Source organism: Nesoenas mayeri (assembly GCF_963082525.1).
Source record: "Nesoenas mayeri genome assembly, chromosome: 2".
Lineage (NCBI taxonomy): Eukaryota > Metazoa > Chordata > Aves > Columbiformes > Columbidae > Nesoenas > Nesoenas mayeri.
Window position 1 is genome coordinate 69,267,667 of NC_137543.1, and position 26,508 is coordinate 69,294,174.

The 26,508-nt window shown below is 40.4% G+C and overlaps 1 protein-coding gene across 1 annotated transcript in view; it reads left to right on the top strand.

Annotated features, from left to right (window-relative positions):
* Positions 1-23,259: 23,259 nt before the first annotated feature.
* MOCOS (molybdenum cofactor sulfurase) overlaps positions 23,260-26,508 on the top strand; it is a gene marked incomplete at both ends in the record, with an annotated part of 231,333 nt that continues 228,084 nt past the window's right edge. Inside the window, one exon of the mRNA XM_080340510.1 lies at positions 23,260-23,389. Coding sequence (XP_080196636.1) covers positions 23,260-23,389 — 130 coding nt within the window. The remainder of the gene's footprint in view (positions 23,390-26,508) is intronic.

A 26,508-nucleotide genomic window follows, 5' to 3' on the forward strand; every position in this document is an offset into this window, starting at 1 on the left:
CTTTGAAAGACATCCTTGTCCCAGATTGGTAACAAAAGTCAATGTCTAAAATTTCCATCCACCAAGAATACTTCAGTGTGGATCAACTGAAATACCTGTATTAAGATCAGTCCTTTATTTTGATGTCAGTCTTGTGCAAAATAAAGGAAAATTTCAAAAATACAGATTATTTTTATGTTTTGAAGTGAAAATTTATCTGTAGTGTGCATTAATCCCTTTTGTTTTACTGATGTGAAACCTTTTTGCCTATGGCAGTGTCCAAAAAGTACACTTGGAGTTCAAAACTTCTAAAGAAACTAAGGGGTTTTTTTTCTGCAGAACATTTTTCATGACCAATAAGAGTCCATCAAGAGAATGTGAAAATTAAAGATGTGCAAAACTGAAGATGCTCACAAATTCTATTCTAATCTGAGTGTTTCTAAAGCAGTCTTTATGACATTTAAATGCTATTTATTAAAAAAGCATCATATACTTTTTCCTGGAGGTAGAAATAGAGGCCATCTATATTAAGGTCTCTTTATTACCCTAGATATATGATGAACAGTCCTGTTAAGATCAGCAAGAACTCACTAAATCTAGAGCATATTAATGAGAGTGGTAGAAATAGATCTGTTGTTGCTTTGCTGACTGGGAGCTTTTCAGGGATTGCTTTGGGCCACTCCATTAGTGTTTCCTCACACGCTTCTGAAGTAGGTTGGTGTTAGTGTTGGAAAAATTAGATCAATCTTGAGAGATGACAGAAGAGTTGTCTGTTATGACAGCTCTTGCAACTGGAAAAGAGAGAGGAGAACAGGGTTAAGCCAGCTCCGTGTCCTTGATGAGAGCTGCAGATAGACCATCAGCAGTTGATGATGCAGTCATAGAAGTGTTGAGTTTTAGGGACCTCTGGAGGTTGTCTACTTCAGCCACTGCCAGAGCACTGCCTACTTCAATCACTTAGAAATACATGTTTCCAACACTGGAGGAGATTTTAGAAGTGGTTTTAAGTAGCTAAATAAGAAAACCCTACAAAATTTGTCATCATCTCCAAAAATAGATTGTTCCAGTGCTGCACTACTCTCTTAGTAAAGAAATTTTTCCTGATGTGCTGTCTGAACCTCTCAAGTTGTAGGCTTTGGCCATTTCCCCTTATTTTATACTGTCTGACATTGCTGAGAAGAGGTTGGTTACTTTGGCTTTTAACTCTTTCATGCAGTTGTAGGCTATTAGCAAATTACCCCTTAGCCTTCTCTTCATTAGGCTAAGACACAGCTTCTGAGGAGCAGCTCTAGGAACCAGACATGTTGGTGACAACCTTCTGGACCCTCTACAATTTCTCAGCATCTTTCTTGAGCTGGGAGGCTGAGAACAAGAGACGATATTCCAACTGCAGTCTCAACAGTAATGAGAGCAAAGCTTCACCTCATGAAGCCCAGCACCAGTTTCTGTATTGACAATGACAGCACAGAGTTTATCCATGTTCACTGCATCCCCCTGGTCCTTTTTAGCAGAGCTGCTCCTTAGCCAGTTGTCTTCCAGCTGTGCAGACGCATGGGGTCACCTCATCCCCAGTGCAATATTTTGTGCTTTTTCTTGAGCTTCTTGAGGCTTCTGCTGGTTGGTCACAAGTTTCTCAAGGTCTTTCTTGACTGAACGTCCTTATAGATCTGTTGAGGGTGTGCTCTCCTGCTATCAAATGTGCTGATGAAGATACTGAACAAAATAGACCCTACCACTTTCCTATGGCATACTCTGCTTCTTAAACATCAGTTCAGCATCAAACTAAATTTTTTTCCTTTGAACTTGTGCTGCAGCCAATTTACAGTCTAGGGTTGATACCAGAGCCAGTTAAAATACTGTTTGTGTGTTGTCTTTGTCTGTAGCACAATAGTGATATGTCTGTCAATTGTATCAGATGTAAGTCACGCAACATTCAAACCTGAAAAGTAACTGGAGTGGTTTTGATTGCAGGTGAATATCATTCAGTTTCACTACTTTCCCAGGTTTTTTAATCCTCTATTAAGTCAGTTTACATGTGAAATAGTATTGATTAAAATTACTCCAGTTAAGCTTCTTCGGTGTGCTTGTTTTTAGATGTCTGTCCAGATGTTTCCCAGGACTGCTGTGATGAGGCTGGCAAGGTGATGAAGCCTTTCTTACTGATTTTAAATAACTTGAAGACGCAGTGAGAGTTAGCAAGAAGAAGAGATCTTTCAGAGATAAGAAACTCAACCCTCTGTTCCACTTTTGCCAGAATGTTGAACTGTGCTATTTCTCCCTCTTTAGTCTAATGTTGTTGTGACAAATTTTTATACTAAGCAGGATGCTGATGTCACATTTAACATGATTATTTGCCAGTAACACATAGAGGTCTCAAAACTAATGGCCCTATTTTTTTCCTCGTACTGGCTGCTGGCTGTGCTTTTCAAAAAAGGTAACTATGAACTGCAGCAATACTTGTATTTGTAGTATTTTGTATCAATGCAGACACTGTTCAGAAAAATTGTGTATCCACATTCCCATTTTTTTCTGTACTTCTACCTGTCCTTAAAAAAATTGCAATCTATTAGTGTACGAGTAACTTCCATGAAGCTAAAGATAGTCATTTAGATCTCAAAAAAAAATTTAGTGGGATAGTTATTTCTCCTAAAGTATAGTGCTTTTCTGAAATGAACTTACATTAAAGTGGTGGCTTTTTCCCCCCATATCTTTCAGTGTACTTTCAGACTCCTATCTGCTAATTTGAGTGACACAAATACACTTTTACTGTGCTTTATTCCCATTTGCCCTGCAGAAGTACCACTGCTGAGAGACGCTTTCATTTCTTTTTCTTGTATTTTTATCAATAGAATTGTTTGTTAAGAACCATTCACAGAACATATCAAAGGAAAATGAGAGGATGACTGTCATGGAAAGCTCAATCAGAGACCTTCAGGCTACACAGTAATACCTGAGGACCAGATTTGGCAAAAAGCATTTATGACTAATGAATATTCCTGAAAAAGAACCCAGCAGGTTTATGAAGAATTGAACAAGGAAAGGAGCAGAGAGATTATTTGCAAACCAAACAAGTCTGCAATGCATTTATGGAGATATAATACACAAAGCTAGTAAAAGAACAGCAAATGGCAGGATTTATCAAAATTTAATTTCTTCACAGATCCGGATGAGAAATTTAAACAATGCAATCCATAGTGAAAATATCTTGTGAGTGGATGCACATTTGACCTTTGTAGGTAGTTAAAAGCAAACCATTCCAGTATCAAGATGTTGTGCTAACTTTTTGTCAGCATTTTATAGTACTACATGACACACATCTGAATTTCATTGACTGGGCATCTTTCAGGAGAAAACTACTTCCCTGGAAGTTGTTTAATTAGCTCACAGATGAAATAGTGCACTCAAAATGTTTTCAGTTTCTTTGCATCCTTCTCTGCATAGTGAGTGCTTTTCTCATCAAAATCAGGGAACTTCATCTCTTAACAGTACTGGTGTTCTCTTTGCCTTTCCTCACCCACCCCACCTTAGCATCCTGGTTTAGCCTCACAAACGATTCAAAGGAGAATGAGGAAATATTAGGCTCCTGGAGTAAAACTTCTGAAGAGCAGGTATTTAGTAAAATTCATCGAGAATTCATCTTTAAGGACATTTGTAGACCTGAACTATTCACAGAGGAAGTCAGTCTTTTCTGTTTAGTTTTTAAGTGACTTTCTATTATATAATAACTACAAGCTGGCCCTCAAGAATAGAGATCCAAAGAACTAGGCTGCTGTAGGTGTGTTCTGCCAGAGAGCTTGTCACAGCAGGTACATGCTGCCAGGCACTGTTAGAAGCTTATGATAAAAATTAAATCCTACAGCTCCTGAAGGCTCAGAAAAACAAGGAGATTGGAGGCTGCAGGTATGTACTTCTTTCTTCAAACAAGGCCTGGAGGTTCATGGCTGTGCTTTACTAGCAAGGGTTCATAATAACATTTCTGATGATGTTCCTGATGCCTGGTTCAAGGAGACATTGGGCTTAATTTGGAAACCTTTTCTGACACTGGTTTCCTGGAATCATAAATAATAATAGAATCAATATTTTGTATTATCTTCTAGCCACAAAACATGTGGAGAATACTTGTTATGAAGCAGTGTCTAAAGTGAGTTGAAAGATGAATACTGTACTAGATGGGTTGATAAAAAAGGCAGCATCAAAGATGACATTTTCTAAGGATTCTGATTGTTTGTGTCTGATTTTTCACAAGCAATAATCCTAGAAGTCTTCCCTGTATAATTTAAGTGACAGTAAGCTACATGGAGAGTTTACCTGAATAGTATCTCATCGGTATTTGACAGAGCTTTGTGTTTAGGACATTTTCATTAGAAAATTATGTTTTGTAGATCAGGAGTCTTGTTCAAATATAGAAATTAAATCTGTTGAATTAGGATCCAAATATTGCTGTGTGCATTTTGGAAAACAGCAATAATACTTGATGACATTCTATTATCCTGGAGGTGTTTAAAAGACGTGTAGATGAGGCTCTTAGGGACCTGGTTTAGTGGTAGATTTAGGTTCTGTTTGGACTTGATGACCTTAATGGTCTCTTTGAACCAAAATGATTCTATGATTATGCCAAAGCTGGTATGCTCTTTAGTTTTTAACCATGAGATAACTGAGAAGTGGAACAACTTTCCAAAGGTTGTCATATCAAGATTGTATGGGATTTTCTTTTTACTGAATAAAATATGTTCTCTAGTCAGGAAATGAATTAATTTAGGGGTTTCCTCTGGCCTTCATAGCACAGTGTAGCTATGGGATCATATCCCATTATTTTTGGTCTTATGACCTATAAATTTCCAGTGTATTAGGTGAACTTATGCAATTGGCAGTATGCCCAGGCCTTCCACGAAGTTCCTTGATGACTTTGAAATGTGTTGTATGGTAGTAATGCCGAGTTCCTCTCAGGGGTTAGTTATGATATTCACAGTGCCAGCAGTCATAAAATGTTTAAAAATCCTTGGATTGGATTGTGTGTTCCTACAAGTAGGGAGTGGTATAACTTGGTTGAATGATACAACTTAGTTATGTGAAGTTATCAGTAGACTGACAGCTGTTTGGAAAAAATGCACAGAAAGAAGGTGAGGGATGGGGCACATTGCTAACAGACACCTCATTTGTCAGTTTCAAGCCTAAACTGGAGCTATACTCACCTTTCACTCTGCAATTCAAGTGTGAGCAAAGTGGTCATCCAGCTTTCATCCTCCAGGTTCATGTAGGGGATAATGCAATTGTAAAATGTCTTATCTGGTTTGTCTTCCTGTTGGTGTCTGAAACCCATATTATTCCCATGTGTGCTGATTTGACTGAAATCAAGTTAACCTTATTCATGCAGTTAGAAACTTTCCACCCTGGGACAAAGTTAATGTTTTTTCCAAGTAGCTTTTCAGTGTTTGGGATTTGGTATGAAAATAATGTAACGATTCCTTGATATCTTGGCGTTTGACAAGGAGACGAAGCACTTTCCAACTGCCCAGCTGCAGGTGTAAGATAGCACGAGGGATGAGCTAGCAAAAGACAGCTGACCCAAGTTGGGCAACAAGGAGTGTTCCATACCATGAACATCATGCTCCATATATAAGCAGGAAGCTGCCAGGAGTACTCTCTTTACTCAATGGCCATCATCCAGAAGGGTTGACGCTTCTATTCCTGCTCCTGACACCCATTCTCATCTCGGTGTTTTTTACTGGACTTGTACTGTCCAGCCTCTGGCCTTCATTGCTGGGAGCACACATGTCAGTGCTTAAATATTGCTCTGTATATTTGAACAGCTTGGTATATTTTATGATATTCACATTATTATTGACTCTTATTTTATTATTGTTTTATTAAATCTGGTTTCTTTTCAGGCCACAAGTCTTTCCTCTTTTTCCCTTCCTTCCCCACCTTGGGGAAGGAAAGGCAAGTGAGAGCAGTTGTTTACTGCTTTAGCTGCCACCCAGAGCTATATGGTAACACCATAAAAAAAGAAGTGAAGGAAGACTACTCCTTTTAAAGGAGTCATAATAGCATTTTAGGATGAGACAGGGAAGATTAAACCTTATGTTGTCAAGTTTGCTTGTCCGAAACAAGACACTGAAATGTGTGTCTGTATGTACATATAGACAAGTAAATAAATAGCTTAGTGTTCAAAAGCACATTCAGAAGTAATTGAACTCAGTGGGATTACAAGTGCTCGCTGCCTGTACTACTATTTTAATATCTGTCTTAAAGACTTTAGGAAAATTTAGGATCAGGCTTTTATGCCACCCAACCATAAACTTTCCTTGTCAGACTGTGATCACATCCCCAGTTGTCCACCATCAGCCTATCCACAGAAATCACAACAGTCACTCGTGTGCTGAAGTCCTGAGAAGGGTCCTTGTCCTCACCCTGAGAAGAAAATCTCTGGTCTCTTCAAATATTTGTGTCTCAATCTCAAATATTTGTCAGACTTTCTGGGACAAGTTGAATTTATAAATGTGAATTGCATTAACCTCAGTACAAGATAATTCCTCTGCCCCATCTCTACGGTTAAAGCTGCTCTTAAGGGCCAAACAGGATATGTGATTTTCCATACTCTGCTGAATTTCACAGACCAATAGTTTTACCCATCTTTTGTGCTTTACTGTGCTAGCAGGTAAAACTGGGCTAACACTGATTTTTGGTGATTTTTTTTTTCTGACATTTTAATAAAACGATAATTTTAATAATATGTGGAAACCTAGGTCCCAGCACACTGTGTAGGCAAGTCTCAGCTGATCAGTAGGAACATGGGTGATGTCTGGCTGGTACAGCTGTTGTGGGTCACCCAAAGGCACTGTTAGGGACACAAGCCCCAAACAGCCTGATACCAACCCAAGAAGTGCCAGGTTTTCAGCCTTTGATGGAAGGGATGTGTGGGGAAGACCAAGTGAGACATTGAGTATTTTAATTTTTTAATGTTTTCATCTCAGTTCTCAGTCTGACATCTCCTGTCTGAGGTTTCAAGCCACTGCACTAGTCAGATGAACTGTAACTTGGGGTATGGGACCTACTGCCTGTTAAAACTAATTCCCTTTACCATTATCATCAATTAACCCTAAGTAATATCAGACAGAAATGCAAAGACGTCCAACCATTTTCTGTTACTCAATACAGATGAGTTCAGGGGAACTGCTAATGACATCTTCAGGCTGTGTAGAAGAAACTCAAGCTACCCAAAACGTAAAAACGTTCCTCTGGGTTATATACACAGAGCACTCAGTATAAGAGCCTTTCCCCCAATAGCTGTTGCTTGTAGAGGCCAAGTAACTGGTGCTTTCTGTCACTAGGTCACTCATCTCTTCAGATGGGAGGGCATGTGGGTTAGAGAATGCAATGGGCAGTGTTCTCCAGCATGGCAGCACTGGCAGCTTTGCTAGCAGCCTGACACAGAGGATGTACGGCAGGCGCTGCCCTTGTCACTTGGCTTATTTCTGTCTTCTAGTATTATCGACTAATTTTCCAAGCACAAGGCAGTTTGCTGTAGAATGCTGATCTTATCAATCTTAGAAATATTTATTATATAATGAAGCAAATGTTATTGAGGCTTTTCAGGTTTTGAATTTTGCTTCTTCTTTCAGGCCATGGGGGACTTGCTACGTGGGGATTAAGCCTTCTGCTTTATCTGACATCTGACTGGAAGTGATGTCCATTCCTCATGCTAGCAAATGAAAGGAACCCCAAATCTGTTGCGAGGTTCTGTGTGTGCAGTGAGCACCTCCTGAAGGGGCAATGGCTTGCAGGTCAGGGGAGCTGTGTCTCAGGAATAAGATCAGTTCAGAGTGGCTGGAGTTGCACTTTAAAATAAAAATTAAGAAGAATCTTTTAAAATAGAGGAAAACAGATTCTGCCAAAGAGAGTCGCTTCCTCAGTTTATTTGAAAACCTAAACTAAGTAGCTCATTCAACAACAAGTATTATGACATCAGTGTGTACGGTTTTGCCACATATGCTTTTCATACATAGATTTGCTGTTAAACTAAGAATGGGGAATGGAGTCACTTTTACTAAATTAACATTGTGATACTTATTATAGTATTTATATATAGTAGCACAAGTGTACTAATGTTGTTAGCTCATGTATGCCAAGGCTTACCCAAGATTTAGAGTCCTGGCTGTGGATTTAGGGATAGGGGATCTAAGAAAGGAGTTTTCTCACAATATTCAAACTTTCTGTGGCATTTCCTAAATCAATGTCTTTATCCTGGCTGCAAATATAGCTTGGAAACCTGGGACAGAGCTGTGCATTATGGGGATAAAGCTCTGTTCAACATATCCTCTGACTATGTCTGCCAGTACAGTTCCTCTGCATCCCCCAGGATCACTCATCACTTTCTGATTCTTTCTATTGACATCAGCTGCATCAGGATTTGGAAAGCTTTCAGGGCTGATTATTTCATTTATTCAAGCCAAAGATGATTGTTTTCCATTATTCTGTTAGGATGTGGCATGACAGTTATGACAAATACTGTGACAACTAGGTCTCTCTTGTTATTTGAACAGATTTAGTTCTTAATAGAAGGTGACAAACCTCCTTAATCTTTCCCTTCTTTTCAATGCAGCAATGAACATCAGTAATTTAAAAGAATTAGTACTTTTCTAATTTTAGAAAGTGTCACATGATATATAAACCAAACTTTTCTGGTTTATCTTGGGCTTCTACTTTAAGAACAGAACCTGTTTCAGTACCTAGCAATACAAAGCAGCACTGCTAGCTATTTTGTGAAAAGCTATCATAAAAAGGAATAATATACAGATCTTTGAGGTATATACATAGTAATACTTCATTCCTTTCCATACTATAAATAGCCTTGCTTCCAATATTTTATACCCCTGCTTTGAAACCGCTGAAAGGCATTAGTCTTCAGGGAGCATGAGTGTGATCTACTGGGCAAAGCACAGGACTGAGAGAAGGGAAATTTATACTGTAGCTCTGTTTGTGGTGGTGTCTAAATCAGTCAGTCTGATCCACTCAAAGGCAGTTTGGTTACATACAATGGTATCTTAGCCATACCTCATGGCTTTCCAGTATAAAAAACAGAGTAGGAACAAAACTCGTTATCTTATTGACCAAAATATTGTTTGGTCCTTATGAAAGATCAGTAATATGTGCTCCAGAGAAAGGTGCAAGAATAAAGAATACTAAAGCAAAGAGATTTTGAAATAATCATTTGGAATTTCTACCTGCTGTTCTTTTTTGCCTCATATTAAGGCTGGTTTATGCTGTGGAGTACCAAGGCTTTAAATACCTTCTGAATGTTAAGCTTTGTGCAGTATTTTGATAACTTCATTTGACAAGCACTATATAAGCCAAAGTATTATTATTATTAATTGCTTTATTATACAGTACTCATAGGTGTTGAAGAATATGAATATTAGGGGGCGGAGGGTTTGGCAGCCATAGGCCTAGCAGGGTCTGCACAACCTGGAATGACAGACTTGGAGGGTTTTTTATTTTTCCAAGTGTTGTTTGAAGAAATACACATTTCAAGCGTTTCTCTTTTCAAGTTCCTACAGCATGAAAGAGATTTCCTTCTGTATACTTGAGATGATAAGTGCAACCATCTCTTTCTCCCCACTAGAAAAGCAGAAAGTAGCTGAAGAGAGACTGGCTGCATCAGCTACCATGAAGCTGTCTCTGACCTTTGAAAAGTTTTTTGTTTGTTTTGTCACATTGTCCTACCTGAACTTACTGATGAGTAAACTGATGTGGGAATTTCAAAATGTCAGATAAGTCCTGGTTCTGCATTACATAGAATTTTACTTGTTCCTTAGTGTACGGTTAACTTTTTTTTTTCCATTCACAGGATGAATGGAAGTTTGCAAAAATACAACAAAGAATATATCTGCTAAGCCTTCAATATTTTATTAAGAGTCACAAAAAATATGCGTATCTCTCCTGCGATAAACAGCCTGTCCTGCTCCTGAATGTCAACTTTACCATTGACTCAGTAGAAGTGGTGTGGTCCTGACCCTGATTCCCTCTCCTCCCCTGAATCCTATAAATTTGCACATTCTCGTGAAAGAGGCAATTGCTTTTTTCACTCTTTCCTTTTACCTTTCTTAACAGTTTGCCAGGAGTGCTAAGAAATTATTTTTGCCTTCCACAACCCCTTTTTTTTTAATCCCTGAAAGACCTCACGTATTTTTGTAGTATCCCTAATCTGTGACGGTCTGCAAAGCATGAGACTTGGGTTTAGGAAAAATAATCTCTTTTATGGTAGGTGCATAGCATGAGAAATAAGGTGCCAGGGCTGATGGCTGGAGGTCTGGATCTACTTAGGCGGAATCCTTCCTTGAATTCCAGCACACAAGGCCAGTGATGCTGTTAGTTTTGTCATTATGATCCATGCATAAATAAATGGTGCATGTCAATGCAGCTCTCAGTAGTTTGGAACTGATTGCCCTTCTTAGTAAGAAATGGTTAAAAAAATCAGTAGTTGCTTTTCTAACTTTTGTTGTGCTTTATGCTTGGAAGATTGTTCATTGTTATCAAAGGCAAGGTCTTGATTCAAAGAGACTGATTGTACTTGTATGACCTAATTAGAATTAAGCTTCTAATCATACATATTTCATAAATAAATTAAATAATATTCACGTTTTTTTTCTTCAACTGTTGGGTATCTATCCTGAGTCAAAAACATAGGGAATGTATTATTGCAAATAAATTATTTTCTTTGCCAATAACAGTTTTGCAAACATTGGCGTGGTGCTCTCTTTTGCTGCAAGCTAATGTCTCTTTTTATTAACCACACTAAAAATCAGAATGTGGACGAGTGACATTTTCTTTATTTACACACAGTTTTGATGAACAAAAATGTAGCTTGCTATAATTTATAGGATTTGCATGGTGTTAGTTCTGATTAGGTGCAGGGGCTGTATTGATGCCTTTATTAACATTAACTACCATGCACTTGCTATTATCAAGAAATTCTTTGAGTACAAACGCACACAAAAGGCCTCAGTTGCGTCTCATCAAGAGAAGTAGATCATCTTTTCAGCCAGTAACTGGCCACAGCCTTCTGACTGAAGAGCTCACATGATGTATATAGAGTGACTTTGGGTGACTTGGCTGCTGCAAAAGTGACAGTAACTTCTCATTACGAATTAATGAATCTCTGATTCTTAAAAATGGTGGGCTTTTCATGTTGTCAGCAAACATGCCAAAACTGCCAGAACAGTGAGACTTCTCTGCCCACAGTTTTGGCTAGTTACAGAAAAGTCAAGATAGTCTTAGGTATGACATTCAACAAGCAATCCCAGAAGTAACTTATTGTTGCTGTGGGTAGTATGTTTTCATTTATATTCATTAGATTCAAGTCATAACCTTTATGAGATTGACTTGATTTCCCCTCTTTGTCTTATTTACAAAGATTCCCTTTCCTTCTATTTCTTCATTTGCTACTGTCTAAAAGGGCCTTGTAAAGACAAAAAAACCCTGAACACTATCAGCATAACAAATTTCACAGACTTGCCTCTCAAGGTCTGACATTAACTCCTTTTGCTTACATGAGTTGGCAGGTAGATGTCTCCTTGTTGTTTAAAAGGGAACCTGCTTTGTGTTTCTCCCTGGTCTTCCAATTTTTATGCAAAATTCTCTTATTTCCTTATGCTATTAATATTTTCTATGAATTTGAAGGAAGCCAGAAATTGCTCCTTTCATTTCCTTTTCACAAATCCCTTGATTCTTTGTTGTGTCCTATAAATACCATCTTACTGTTTCCAGTGCTCTACCCAGATATTTCAGGAAGCTGAAGAGCTGACTGAGGGCTGCTGCCTGCCAGTCAGATGCTGTAGAAGGATGTGTCCACGTGCCCGGAGACAAGATGAGAGGCATCCTGGAAGGGTCAAGTGTGCATGTTCACTTTGCCAAGTGTCAACTCCAATTACCGAATGCTACCTCCCAACATTTTAAAAAATGCAGCCCCTTTTAAAAGTGCATGGAGTACTTCTTAATTGCAGGAAAACTCTCTTTCTTTTAATTTTTTATAAAGTGAAGCATAAAAAATTTAAATGAAAACTTTTAAAGGGTACAGCTTGAAATGTAAGGAGGTTTTAGAGTGTTGCTGCAGCACACCTGATTCTAAACCCTAACCTGTAAATTGGCACGATTTGATTGTGCAGTAATTTAATCTCATTTCCATTATATATCTTCTGTTTAGGCTCAACATGAGGTAATTGTTCTTTTATTTGGCTAGGCAATGAAGTACTTGACTGTTACAAACCACAGACTTGAACTGAACTCTGAAGTCATTAGGCAGAGTCCAAGACAGTGTTTCTAATGACCCTCACTGATGCCGGTAATCTAGGGACTCAGCTCTTTTGTTACAATATAAATGGTACAGTCCTCTTCTATCCAGAAATAGATAATATACAAATTTAAAAATGTGTTTGATAGTGAACATAGAGTGGGAAGAAGGTTCAGGACACACAATGCTTTGGAGTCAGATTCACTGGGTTTAACACAGCCCACTGTGATTAAATATTTTTCCGTGGTATGTCATCTGCCACCAGACTATAAGCACTAAGAGAACCTCTACTGCAGAAGACCTTGTGCTGTATGATTGCAGGTCCCTGGTTTGAATTAGGGATTTGGACACCTTTCTGTAACCTTATAAGCACTAACTTCCAGGGTCTATCACTTGCCAGTGCACTTGTTCAAAGCATCAGTTGGAGGAAGCAGTTTCTTTCCAGCGAGACTTGAGGCAAGTAGATAATATGGACAGAATTTAGTTCCCCATAAGCTTAATCTACTCAACTTCTGTCTGTGATTTGTTCCTACCAGTTTAAATTGCTTCCTAATGAGCTGATTTATGTGGCTTCTTCATTAATTCTGCCCATGGGTTACAGGAAAGAGCCTGTGTTTGGAGATGACACTGACTCTAAGCAGCAGAAGCCTGAGATGCAGCAATGCCTCGTGTTGAAATGCCCGTGGGGGCCAAGCCTTTGTGCCAGCAGTAAATGAGTTGTCTGAAGCTTCACTGATGAGTCAGATTACCGCTTCTCTTTGGCAATTTTATAAACCATTGTGATGATCTAGTAAGTTGAGGTTAAATGCCATGGTCAATGGAAAGTGCGAGTGGAGATTTACATTTACAAAACTGCTCGTCTTCACCAGCTTTTAAATGCCTCTTCTGCACAAAACAGCAGGGTAACCAAGAGGGTTTTGTATCAAAGCCTACTCTGAAACACTTCTGAAGATTCTCTAAGTGAAAATATGCCAGATACCTACCATGTATTGAGAAACTTGAAACTCCCACGTGCTTTTCTAAATGCATTTATGGGACATGAGTCATGGAGGTCTGCATTTTCAGAGGTGCACAATTGTTAAACATAAAATCCACAGGAAATATGGATGTTCAAATATTTGGAACCTAACACCTTCTCTTTTCTGTTCTTATAATTACTTCATCAAGCCCAGGTGCCACTCTCCCTCTCTGGTGCGATTTATTTCACTGTGATGGAGAATTGCAGATGCCCACTTATATTCTGTGTTTTCTTTCTCCCACTTCAGTTTTACCTAATAGGTTGCTTGCAGGTATGTGAAACCCTGGCCGCTGGTCAGTGTATCATACCTAACTCACTGATCATTGCTGATGGCATACATTACTGTCATACATAAAGTAAGACTCCTAAGCAATATTTCTAAAGCCATGAATGATGGCTACAGTGCCTTTCAGTATTTAGTACAGAAGAATTAGAGTTGAGTTGAGTTGAGTTGAGTCCCCATCAAAGACAAGATCAAAAATGTTTATTTTTAAATTTTTAATTGCAGGCTAGTAGAAATCACTTTAGAAAAGGCCAAAATCAAAAAGACCAGCAATAATCATTTCATTAAAGCTTCTAGATCCAAACTGGAGGCAATTTCTTCTTACAATGTGTTTCCAATGTTTTTAAGAAAAAAAACCTCAACACTTAGGTCATGTCAAATTCTCTGTGTAGACAGAATAAGTATTTTTACTCTAGTGAACTGTCTGCTATAGCTTGGAACCCAACTACAAGAGAACCCAACTACAAGCACTAAGAATAGGTTTATTTTAAATTAACAAAGGTGATATTCCTTTTCCCAGTCTTCCATTTGCACTTCCCAAATGAAAGATAAAAGTGTCTCCAAAGTGAAAGCTCTTGTGTTTGGAAATGAAAACTTTTATGTGGAAGATTTTCTATAGCAAAAATTTCTTATGAAAATCACTATTCACAATACCTCAGTGTGCTACTAGAAGTGGCCAAATTGATCAACAGCATCAAATACACTTTAGCTTTGTGTTTGAAGAGAGATGACAAATACATCATCTAACAGATCTGGTGAGCACCTTAGAAAATAAAAAATAATTCAGAGAAATTTATTGAAAATAATGAAGCTCAACTGGTAACAGTAGCTCATCATATATTTGTTTCATATTAGTTTTTAGTCTGCACAAAAGTTTCTGAATTTTTCAAGCTGAACAATGCAATGATAATGGAAAGCCTTTAAGAATGGGAAGTGGGATGAGAAATATAACTGCTTATTGAGGTACATATTTAAATCTGCAAAACTATTTCAAACAAAGAGAGAATTAAATTTTTGAAAAAGTTACCAACATGTTAAAGCTGAATTGCTGGGAATGTTTTTTGGTAGCTTGTGATAACAGATATAAATTGTAAGCTCCATGGTTATAAACAACACATATGTGAATGTGTTGCATCTACTATGCAGTACAGTACATGCACTTCTGCATGTCGATATATGAAAAATTTTGGATTTTGTAACTGTAAAAAGCTGTTTGCCATTTAAATTCAGTATCACTAAGCCTCAAACAGTAAGATTATGACTCCCCAATCCACCTTAATAATTCAGTGTGAAATATCTTCGTGATATTAGTAGCCCTGTCAGAGATCGGAAGTGTTTATATTTTTCTGGAAACATTACACCGAAAGCAAAAAGCATTAGTATGCTTCATGCATTTAGAAATTCTAGTCATGGTGGATGTGCTATGATGTGAAAACCTATAATTTTAAACCCAGCCCTGCAGTATCACTCATGTTGATTTCTGGGTGTAGTCCTCCTGATTTGTAACAGGTCTGTCACAATTAAACTTCCCTGTCTGGACAGGTGATATGGGCGAGGACAAGCAGTAAAACTTGAATCCCAAACTGTATTCACTTCTGGTCTCTATATGGAGTATGAGGTTCTTCAGACATGTTTGGTTTGGTTTCTTTTGTTAAAATAACTTCTGATTTTGTGTTTCCTTCAGTTTTCCTCACAGCTCCACCCAGTGCCCCTTGCCTGACTCTTAGGATGATGAGGGGTGCACACAAACATCTTTTCACTGAAATCTGCTTTAGTCAGAATGACTTAATGAAAGATGGCCTAGCTACTGTTTGTCAAACTCTTGCATGTCATATTTACATCACAATCAGCTTCTCAAAAGCAGAGGCTTATGTGATGAAATTTTCCTTTGAACTTCTGGATTCTCATTAGCAACACAAAGCTTTGTCATGCTGTTGCAATAAATCATTTTTTAATAACTCTTAAACCCTTTGAACATAAATTTTAATAGTAACACTTGCAGGAATTAAATACTTTCATTGAGCATCAGTGCTTATGGCCTAACCCAGTTAGAGGCTCATCACTTCCTACCTGAGGTGGGGACTGAGGTTTGCCTTGGAACAGGGACTGATTGTGTTGAATGCTGAGCAAGTGCATTTGGTAATAGTAGAAAAAATGGTTTCTATCTCAGGATTTACAATAAAAAAAAACAGGCCTGATGAGGAATGTGGAAGCGGGGCGGAACATGCCAGCCCTGCCATCAAGAGATTCTTTTCTCATGTCATGGTAATTGCTATTTTTTAAGGGACAGTGCTCTGTCTCAGGATTCACTGTTGGCAGGCAAGGATTAGCCAAATTTACAGAAAGCTAGAAGAGAAGGTGTGCTGCAAACAGACTGGAGGAGAAAGAGGGTAGCACACACAGACTGAAACTACAAAGAAATGGTGAGCATTAGTGGAATGGGAGGACCAAAAGGCCAGGGAACTGAGAGCCAACCCATCCTGCTGGCTGCATGGCTAGTCCCACCAAATCACCATGGTACCTGTGTTTCTGCTGAAGCTTCTTGCTCTGCTGGTTCAGGAGTCTTCTCAACCTGCAGATCGGGGTTTGTTTAGAAATGTTGGCCGTCATGGGGGAAGCATGAGGCAGTATGGCTGTACGCTGCACAGTTGTACTGTCTTGGAAGTGTTTGATCACCATGTGCTGGAGGATGCAGAAGTTTATAGGGTTATGACTCTGTCAAGGCTGTGTCTTTCCCACTGTACCCTGCGGTGGTGTGAGGGGTTGCTTCCCCATCTGCTCTCACCTTCCCTTCCTAAAATGCTTCTCCACAGTTACTGAGGTGGCAGTCAGCACCTGATGGGTGCCACTAGTCACAGCCCTGAAAGTGTCAGGGGACAGGCAGTAAGCCAGCAAGCAGGGACAGCTGTGTGTTTCTCGGTCATCCTTCTGCTAATAAGTTATTTAAGAGTAAATCCCAAGTCCCTTCAAAAGCCCATGGCAATGCTTTTGCCAACCTGCTTCAGAGATGGAGTTAGTCCTTTGAGTGCTGAAGCATCTTCTGTGATTTGAATCAATAGCCTCCACCCACTTAAGCCAACAAAACTATTTTTATGCTGTGCTTGTTTCTGCTGCAACCAGAGTATAATTGCTGAGAGTTTGTGTACATAAAGGACTTCATTTTTTTTCTTCAAGTAGAAGATCACCACAGACCAACAATTTAAAGAGTTCACAGTGATCAGCCCTAATTCTGAGGAGAAATATGGCTGGTTTTATTACTAAATGCAACAATCAATCAGCAAAACAGAATATCAGACATCAGTGAAAAAATAAGCAGGGTTATTCTCTTGTATATAATTTTAATTATTTTTTAAAAACAGGCACAGGGATAAACTAGCAGTTGGAATCCTGACTTCTGCCATGCATGCCCTAGCACCTTTTGTAACTGGTAGGCTTACAGGGCCATGTAAGAAATGGATTTCTTGTAACTAATTGCAAACACGTGGTGAGTTAGATAAAGTTTCCTTATAGTCAATAAATGTTTACAGTCAGTAAGCAACTGCATTAGATTTTCTGATACTGCACATCTTTTCAGATCAACCAGTTAACAACAGACTGAAGCAGCGTGCATGCACATCAAGATGTCTCCATAATGAGCAAAATTGTCTTTATTTCATTGTTCCATGACACAACATGAAAAAGAATATAGCAGGGTGAAAACTCATTTTGTGTATAATGAACAAATGAGAAGGGTTATGTCACATCTAAAGGTGTAGGAAGTATGATCTAGGCTGCAATGAACTAATAATGCTTTTCCTAAAATACAACTACAAAGGGGAGGCTGTGCCTGTGCTGACCTCAGTGCAATCATTTAATGGCTGTTGTGTTCATTTCCACTAATGCTTTCAGTGTCAGATCAGAGCAGAACCTGGCTTTCTGCTGGCAAAATTTCTGCCTGAGAGCAAAACTTCCCCATCAAAAGACCTTTCTTGCAGTGCTCATGTACACTACATTATATTGCTTTTTAATATTCAGCGTGATTCATGTTACATTATGCTGAATGGCTTAATTCTTTAACATAATATCCAAGCTATGTCCATAATCTGTGATTCAGAGTTATCATTAAGTTATACCTAAGACTACTACAAGGAAGGCATAACAGTAGACTGTACAGTAGACCAGTGCAGAGACAAAGCCCAAGGTCATGGCTTCCTACAGCATTGGTCTATGTATTTTATATCAGCCTTGTAAGTAAAGCTTTGTTGATTGGACAGACTGTACCATGTGTCTTGGAATAGTCAAGCAGTGGTAAAGCAAGGTGGGTGTGACAGGGTTCAGAACTGGAAGTTTACGGTAACTGGACTTAATGTGTGAAATGCTTTTGTAAAGTAGATGTCAACTGCTGCCATTGTTACAAAAGGCATGATTGGTACTGAAGACCAGTGGCATAATGGCAAGTAACCACAAATAAGTGGACTGGGGTCATCAGGCTAGGTGATCTCCAGAGGTCCTTCTCATAGAATAATAGAATCATTTAGGGTGGAAAGGACTCTTAAAATCATAGAGTCCAACTGCAAAACTAACACTACCAAGTCCACCACTAAACCATGTCCCAAACCATGTCCCTAAGTGTCACCTCTACATGGCTTGTAAACACCTCCAGGGATGATGACTCAACTTCTTGTGGGGTAGTCTGTTCCAATGCCTCACAACCATTTCAGGGAAGATTTTTTTTCCTAATATCCAATCTAAACCTCCTCTGGTGCAACTTGAAGCCATTTCCTCTTGTCCTATCACTTGTTACTTGGGAGAAGAGACTAACAGCCATCTCGCTACAACCTCCTTTCAGGTAGCTGTAAAGAGTGAGGTTTCCCCTCAGCCTCCTTTTCTCCAGGCTAAACAGCCCCAGTTCCCTCAGCTGCTCCTCATCAGACTCATTCTCTAGACCTCTCAACATCAACTGTTTTATAACTCTGTTTCTTAAACAATTTGGGCAATATGAATAATCCATTGTTTGGACTAATAAGACAAACAAGTGGGGTATTATTTTAATCTTTTACCAAGATCACCTTTTCTGCATAGTTGCAACCAGTAGAGATGCTGAACACATTCAGTACTGTTCCATTGGTTTGTATACAGGTAGGATGTATTAGAAATATAATCACAACATGTGCTGGAGGGGAAAGAGAAAGGTTATGCAATCCACTCTCCTGCTCCAGGACAATGTTTTCTTGTTTGCCAAGCTGAAAGCTGGTGCTAACACTAAAAAATTATTAAGTTAGAAATATTTTGCTGATCATTGGAATTAATTATTATAGAAATACAGAGGTTGGAAAGGACCTCTGGAGGTCTCCTGTTGAACATGCTTCTCAAAGCATGTTCATCTGGAGGAGGTTGCTCAAGGCTGTGTCCTGGTGGGTTCTGAATCTCTAATGACAGAGACTCCACAGGGTCTCTGCGCAATGTGCTCCAATATTTGACCACTGTTATGGCAATTTTTAAAAATTGTATCTAATGAGAATTTCCCTTGCTTTAAATTGTGTCCATTGTCTTTTGTCATTTCACCAAGCACCATCTTCTCTATAACTTATTGTAATGCAGTTGTATTATGATGATTGTTTATTATTTGCACTGAAGAGACCCTAAAGAAACAATACTTCAGTTCTACTGATTTTCTATATAGCTGAAAGAGCATCCCCTTTATAGAGAAGAATATCGGGTTTTGAGTTGCCTACAAAGTATTAGTGTAGAGGCTATTTATTCTTGTTTCTTACAGTACTTCCGAATAGTTTCTAGAGAGAAAAAAAAGAAGCACTGTCACAGTGCAGTGAAGGGATTAAACAAACATTTTCTTGTTTTGTAGCATCTTCCAAGAAACAGTAGTGTTGCACATTAGCATTTACAAATCAAGAAACATGCTAACTATATTAGCTGGAAGCATTACTTCACTCTTGGAAGAGCAAGAGTGAAGTTACTACTTAACAGTACTTAATTTGGAAAGAGCAAGTTAAATTGCTTTGTTTCTGCTACCAAACCTTCATTAAGGACAGAACCTGCAAAATTGTGTATATGTGCCTGGTTGGGGGTTAATGCATGCAATTTTTGTGCCCAGTGCATATGCACAGTAATCCTTCTTCTATCAGCATTTTATTACTTTACAGTTTTGTGAACACAACTCTCTAGCCAATACCTGTTCATGAATGTACATAATTTAATTAATGTGCTTACATGGACTCATCTCCTGGCTTCACTTGATAACCAGAGGAAAGGAAAAGTTACTCTGTAACTACAAATCTGCCATGTGCAGGTGGAAATTCCAAGAAATCTCCAGCTTTTACCTCAGAAGCAGAGCCAGCAGTAAAACTTAGCTAGTTTCTACAAGTTATGCTAATTTTCAAACACAAAAACTTCTATACTGACAGAGTGACCTTAATGCCTCTTGTTATTTAGAAGATTCTGGCCAGTCTTTATGATGGATGAACTAAATCCTGTACTGGAAACTGGTAGCTCCCCAGGGATCAGTGATCACTATCAGATTACATGTGATGTGCAAACAGAGCACATTTCCAATTAGTACTATCTCCATGCATGTGTTACTTCCAGAGAGCTAATCTTTCAAAACTGAGTGGAAAAAAAATAGGAAATCTATATTGAGGAAACATTTTTCTATAAGAATGTGAATGGAAATTACATCCTTAGAGTGAATTTATTTTAAGATCAGAAAGCTGCATTCTGTCATCAAGAAAAAGGACTGTTTTGGTTGGGAAAACTATTCTTGGTTCAATAAGGAAGTGAAAACAACTATTTGACATAAACAAAATATGAAAATGGTGAGGGAACAATGCAGAGTGATCAATATAAATAAATTGCTCTGGAAACTGATAATGGGAAGCTAGATATATGAGGGAAAATTCGTGGTAGGTATTTTCTACATATATTTGCAGTAAAAAAAAAAAGTCACAGTGATGGCATAGGACCTTCTAAATTGCAATGCATAAATTATTAAAATAGAAAAGGTATTTGGTGCAGGATTCTGGTGTTTTTCTTTGCATGTTGGTATTTTTTGTTTTGTTTTGTTTTTTCAAGTCACTGCAGGAGATCAGCTAAAAACTTTCCTCCACTTGACAGCAACTCTTCTTTTTCGTCAGAGGCATTTTGTTCATTTGGAAGGTAATGCATAAGGTATAGTTGATTTGGTAATTAACTTTGGTGTGATCACAGGCTAGGCCAAAAAGTGTACTACTACATTTGAGAATGAGATGCAGTACCATATACCTGCCCCAATCATGAATACACAGTCAGGGATAAAAATATAACATTATAGCAATATAGAACTATACCTCAGTGCCTTGGAGCCAGGGCTATGTGTTTAGACTGGGCAAAAAACTCCTAATATATAAAGCACAGAATGTATTAGCATGCTGTTTCATGTAAGGCTTATTTTTTAATTTTCTACATGGCTTTTATTCTGTATCACTTTGTAAGTGAACATCTTTATGGTTCAATTCAGGCTGAAATTTGTCCTTGGTAGTTTCCTGTTTCACCAACGACCAATTGATAGTATTTCAAACAATCCAACTGGAGTCTGCTTTACCAGAATTTAGATGCAGATCCATCCTAACACGTGTTTTTAATGTTGGACTGGGGGGTCATTTAAAGCTCTGCAGACTGCAGAACTGTGTATAGAAAAATTCACTGCAAATAGGTCAGGAAAAAAATTTTGACAAAAACAACAAAACAAAGCTCCCCCCTCAATCATTCCTTTGTCTATCACTTATTGTGTAGTGTATGGCTACAGTTTATCCTAAAAAGCTTTTCACAAAATCACAGAATCACAGAATGTTAGGGATTGGAAGGGACCTCAAAAGATCATCTAGTCCAATCCCCCTGCCAGAGCAGGAACACCCAGATGAGGTTACATAGGAAGGTGTCCAGGTGGGTTTGAATGTCTCTAGAGAAGGAGACTCCACAGCCTCCCTGGGCAGCCTGTTCCAGTGCTCTGCCACCCTCACTGTGAAGAAGTTTCTTCTCATATTTAAGTGGAACCTCCTGTGTTCCAGTTTGTACCCATTACCCCTCGTCTTATCATTGGTTGTCACCGAGAAGAGCCTGGCTCCATCCTCCTGACACTCACCCTTTACATATTTATAAACATGAATGAGTTCACCCCTCAGTCTCCTCCAAGCTAAAGAGCCCCAGCTCCCTCAGCCTTTCCTCGTAAGGGAGATGCTCCACTCCCTTAATCATCTTTGTTGCCCTGCACTGGACTCTCTCCAGCAGTTCCCTGTCCTTCTTGAACTGGGGAGCCCAGAACTGAACAAAATATTCCAGGTGTGGTCTTACCAGGGCAGAGTAGAGGGGAAGGAGGGCCTCTCTCCACCTACTAACCACTCCTTTCTAATACACCCTAGGATGCCGTTGGCCTCCCTGGCCACAAGAGCATTTTACACAAAAGGCTGCCGCTCCCTCTATATACCTGATAACCAGCCCACACCATTCCTTAGGCTTTTGTTTGGCCATGGTCTGAGACATTTATCACATTGCATCTGTGGCCACTGGAGGTGGTTAACCATGATGCAGAAGTATCACATGTCAAATGCAAAGTGTGAGAACATGTCTTCCACCACCTATTAGCAGCAGTGGAGGAGGAATCATCTAAAGCAATGGTGTCAAACTCATTTTCACTGGGGGCCATGTCAGCCTCGTGGTTGCCTTTAAAGGGCTGAATGTAATTTCAGGACTGTATAGATGGAACTACTCCTACATTCATGTAGGATGTAATTTTAGAACTTTATAGATGTAACTACTACTACATTCATGTAGGATGTAATTTTAGGACTGTATAGATGTGACTACTCCTACATTCACATAGGATGCAATTTTAGGACTGTGTAGATGTAACTACTCCTACATTTATACAAGTCCTAACATTACATTTGGCCCTTTGAAGGTAATCACGAGGCTGACATGGCCCCTGGTGAAAATGAGTTTGACACCCTGATCTAAAGGAAATTAGGAAAATTTAAGCATTGAATTCTAAAATTTCAGGGAAAAGGGATTTCCCAAGCTGCCTCTATTTTAAATAGTGTGCCTCAATAGAAGGGATGTGAGCAGAGGCAGCACTTGCTACTGCGAACCCAAACTCCATGTCCTTGTGCTTCAGTAACTTCACTTTGAACTGTTCCTACTCGGGTCCCTGGGGTCGGGGATCCGCCTGCATCGGTGTCCGAGTCCGGATGACGAGTATGAGCAGACGGCGCTGCCGCCGAGTGCTCCCGGGTGCAGCGGTGCCGGGGCCGGAGCACAGCGACGTGCCCAGCGGCGCCGCGGTGCCCTCGCCAACGCCAGCTGCTGCTTGGCCCGGGCCGGGCCCGCTTCACGCACGGTGCCCGCCGCCCCCCTGTGCTGGCCCCAGTCGCTGTCTCAGCTGCAGCCGGACCGCTGCGGGCCCTGCCTGGCTCCAACCCCGGCCTCCGCCGCCGCTCCCGGGGACGGGGGACGGGGGGCGGGAGGCGGGAGGAGCGAGGCGCGGCGGGGCCGGGCCGGCCGCAGTGCCAGCCCGGCCGCAGTGCCTTCCCGGCCGCAGTGCCAGCCCGGCCGCAGTGCCAGCCCGGAGCGCTGCCGGCGGGGAGGGTCCGCTGCCCCGGGCGGGAGTCGCGCTCTTGTGTCCGTCCGACTTTCTCTCCCAGCTTTCCGCCTGCAGCCCGCGGCATGGCCGGGGCGCCGCTGGGGGACCTTCTCTCCTTCCGCGCCTTCCAGGCCGCCTGCCCCGCCGGCTACGACTATGGGTACAGCGGCGGCCTGCGCGGCCTCCGGCAGCGCGAGTTTCCCCAGCTCCGAGGTACCGCGGGCCGGGCGCAGCCCCGAGGGGCGGGCCAGGGGCGGGGGAGCCTTGGGCCTGTCGCGGCTCGCCTCGTCCCCGGGCGGGAAGCTTGTAGTGCGAGGGAACGGCCGGGTACGGGGTCGCCGGCAGAAAGGACCGGCTTTGCCTCAGCCCCATCGGGGACACGGCGAGGGGTCTGGAGGTCGTCTCCCCCTCTTCTTCCCTTCTACTCCCCCCCCTCTCCCCCCTTGACCAGTTCTGGGCCCCTCAGTTCAGGAAGGACAGGGAACTGCTGGAGGGAGTCCAGGGCAGGGCAACAAAGATGATTATGGGAGTGGAGCATCTCCCTTATGAGGAAAGGCTGAGGGAGCTGGGGCTCTTTAGCTTGGAGAAGAGGAGACTGAGGGGTGACCTCATTAATGTTTATAAATATATAAAGGGTGAGTGTCAGGAGGATGGAGCCAGGCTCTTCTCGGTGACAACCAATGATAAGACGAGGGGTAATGGGTACAAACACAGGAGCACAGGAACACAGGAGGTTCCACTTAAATATGAGAAGAAACTTCTTCTCAGTGAGGGTGCCAGAGCACTGGAACAGGCTGCCCAGGGAGGCTGTGGAGTCTCCTTCTCTGGAGACATTCAAACCCACCTGGACACCTTCCTGTGTAACCTCATCTAGGTGTTCCTGCTCCAGCAGGGGGATTGGACTGGATGACCTTTCGAGGTCCCTTCCAACCCCTGACATCCTGTGGTTCTGTGATTCTGTGATTCCTCTCCCCTGGCACAAGTGCCCGGAGGTGCCCTATGCTCAGTAACAGGGTCTAGGTTCAGCAACAAGATGCAGAGTGAGATATTAAGAATAGAGGGGGGAAACACACATAAAAATGGTAAAACAGCACTTGTCTGGTAAAGGTTTGTGGTTAGGCAGGCCGTTGTAAGTGACTTGTGCAAGTTATTTACATTTCTTCTCCCTACAACCTTAAACATTGCTTGAACACATTACTTCAAATCTAACTGAGATGGACATTGTTGTACTACAGTAAGTTATTTTACTTAAAGAGGTGGCAATACACGTGATCTTAGCATTTCAAAATACTTAGCGATAAAACAGCAGAGAGCAGAGCAAATAACCTCAGTTTGGATGTCCTGAAACTGTTATTCAGGCTATTTTTTAATAATATATTGAGAGTTTTGTTTTATTGCTCCTTTTTGTCATTTTTTTAAATTTTGGTGATCAAATGCAAGAGTGGGCTTTCTCACGCTTGGATTTTTAGTAAAGAATGGAGTTAACACTTTGCCTCTAGAGGAATGTGGAAAAAAAAATTTCAAGCTGCAGTTTGAGGAACTTTAACTAAGATTCAGTAAGTTAATTTCACAGTCTGGAATTAGTCATACTAGTTGCATCAGTGAAAGTTTGATAACAAGAAACTGCTTGCCCTGAATTCAGGCCAAGATTCTGAAAAGTGGCTGTTTTGTAACTGAAACCTTGTTTAGACATTTAAGTAGATGACTTTTCAAAACACCTGAGATTCAGGCTCTTTTCTCATGAGGCTCCCCAGTTTTGAGGTAAAGTACATCTGCTAATGAATGATGTCTGGTGGATCAGTCTAGTTTCCCAAATGGAGATCACTGCATCAGGAGCTTACCTCCAGCTGAAAGTGTTTTGGCTAAGGTAGGCTATTGAGTTACACTTCAGTCATGCAACCTACTAAAATAAGATGTGGGTGATCAATAATTTAGAATATTTGCAGAAAAATATAAACAAAAAAATACAAGGTATAAAACAGAATGTCGTGATATTAGCTAACTGAAATCACATGAGAGTCTATGGTAAGGTGATCTATGTTGCAAATTCCTTCTCCCTCTTTTTCCCTCTTCAAAATTTTAACATGTTATTCAATTCATAAATCATTGTCCATTTGTCTTGAAAGATTGTCACCTCTGTGAGGAAGATCAGTGTCCTTAACTGATTGCTGTATATACATGTGGTGTCCTGTCTGGGATTCTTGTCTTAAAAACAAAGGCATATCTCCTCTAGTCAAGAACTTGTGCCTTCAAGTGATGCCAGTAGTGCCAAATAAAAGGCTTCCAGGGACACAGTCCTAGTCCAAGTGTGTGAAGCTCAGTGTCCCCTGTCTTACACGTCTGTTTGTCTCAGAGCTGACTAATTGGACTAGTCCAGAGTAGAGTCCAGAAACTATCTGACAGCGGAGCAGCATGGATGATAAGTGCATCACTTGTACCTATTTTTGGGCTCCTGTTATTTAGCCATGTAGCTGTATCCACACTTGCCGAAGGTCTTGACACACTGACATGGATGTTACAAAGTGCTTTTTAGAGCTCCAGATCTTTGTCACCTTTCTGAAATAAAGCAAAGGAAAAGTGGGTGATCTACAGGTTGGCAGCAGCAGTAGTAAATAAAAGGGATTTCTACAAGTGACTTACAAAAAATTAGTGGGGCTTTCAGGCATTTAGCTACTTAGGCATTTTCAGTGACCTGCCAGAAAACGCAAGCTGGGGGATGAGGTAGAAGTTTTACATCTCTGGTGGCTTTGGGTCAGCTTTATAGGTAAGTCCTGATTGTACAAACACTCACTGAGGAACCTGTAGTTGTTCATGGGTTTGATCTCTGCTGAGTGTCTTCCTGCTGCACAAAGGTGCTATAATTTAATCCCTTTTATTAAAGAGCAATCTTAACTAGTTCCACTAGGCAAAAGAGAATGAGCTCTGTGTTTAGGTAGTTAACAGTAATGTCTTTCTTGTGTTTATTTGGGGCATGCCTCAAAGATCTTTCCATCATTGAAGTTGGATAAAAATTCAGATTTTGCTGTGCACTTCTAACGTGAACAGAGTTTTTGGAGCCCTTCTCTAGATATCCATGAATTAAGCCTAATACTCAGTTTTGGAACATAATAAGCAGCACGTGACAATAATAATTATTGCATGCCAATGTATTCACTTCTTCCTGATTGCTGATGTTTGGTGGTGTGCACTAAGTACATCTTGTGCAAATGATGTTCTCTGGGGAAGGCAGAAACCTTTTCTGTGTTATAAACCTTTGCTTGCGTGGTGCTAGGGCTTCTGTTGTAGCTCTAGTATGAGTAGTTGCACAGGTGCCTGTTGAGAAGATACAACAG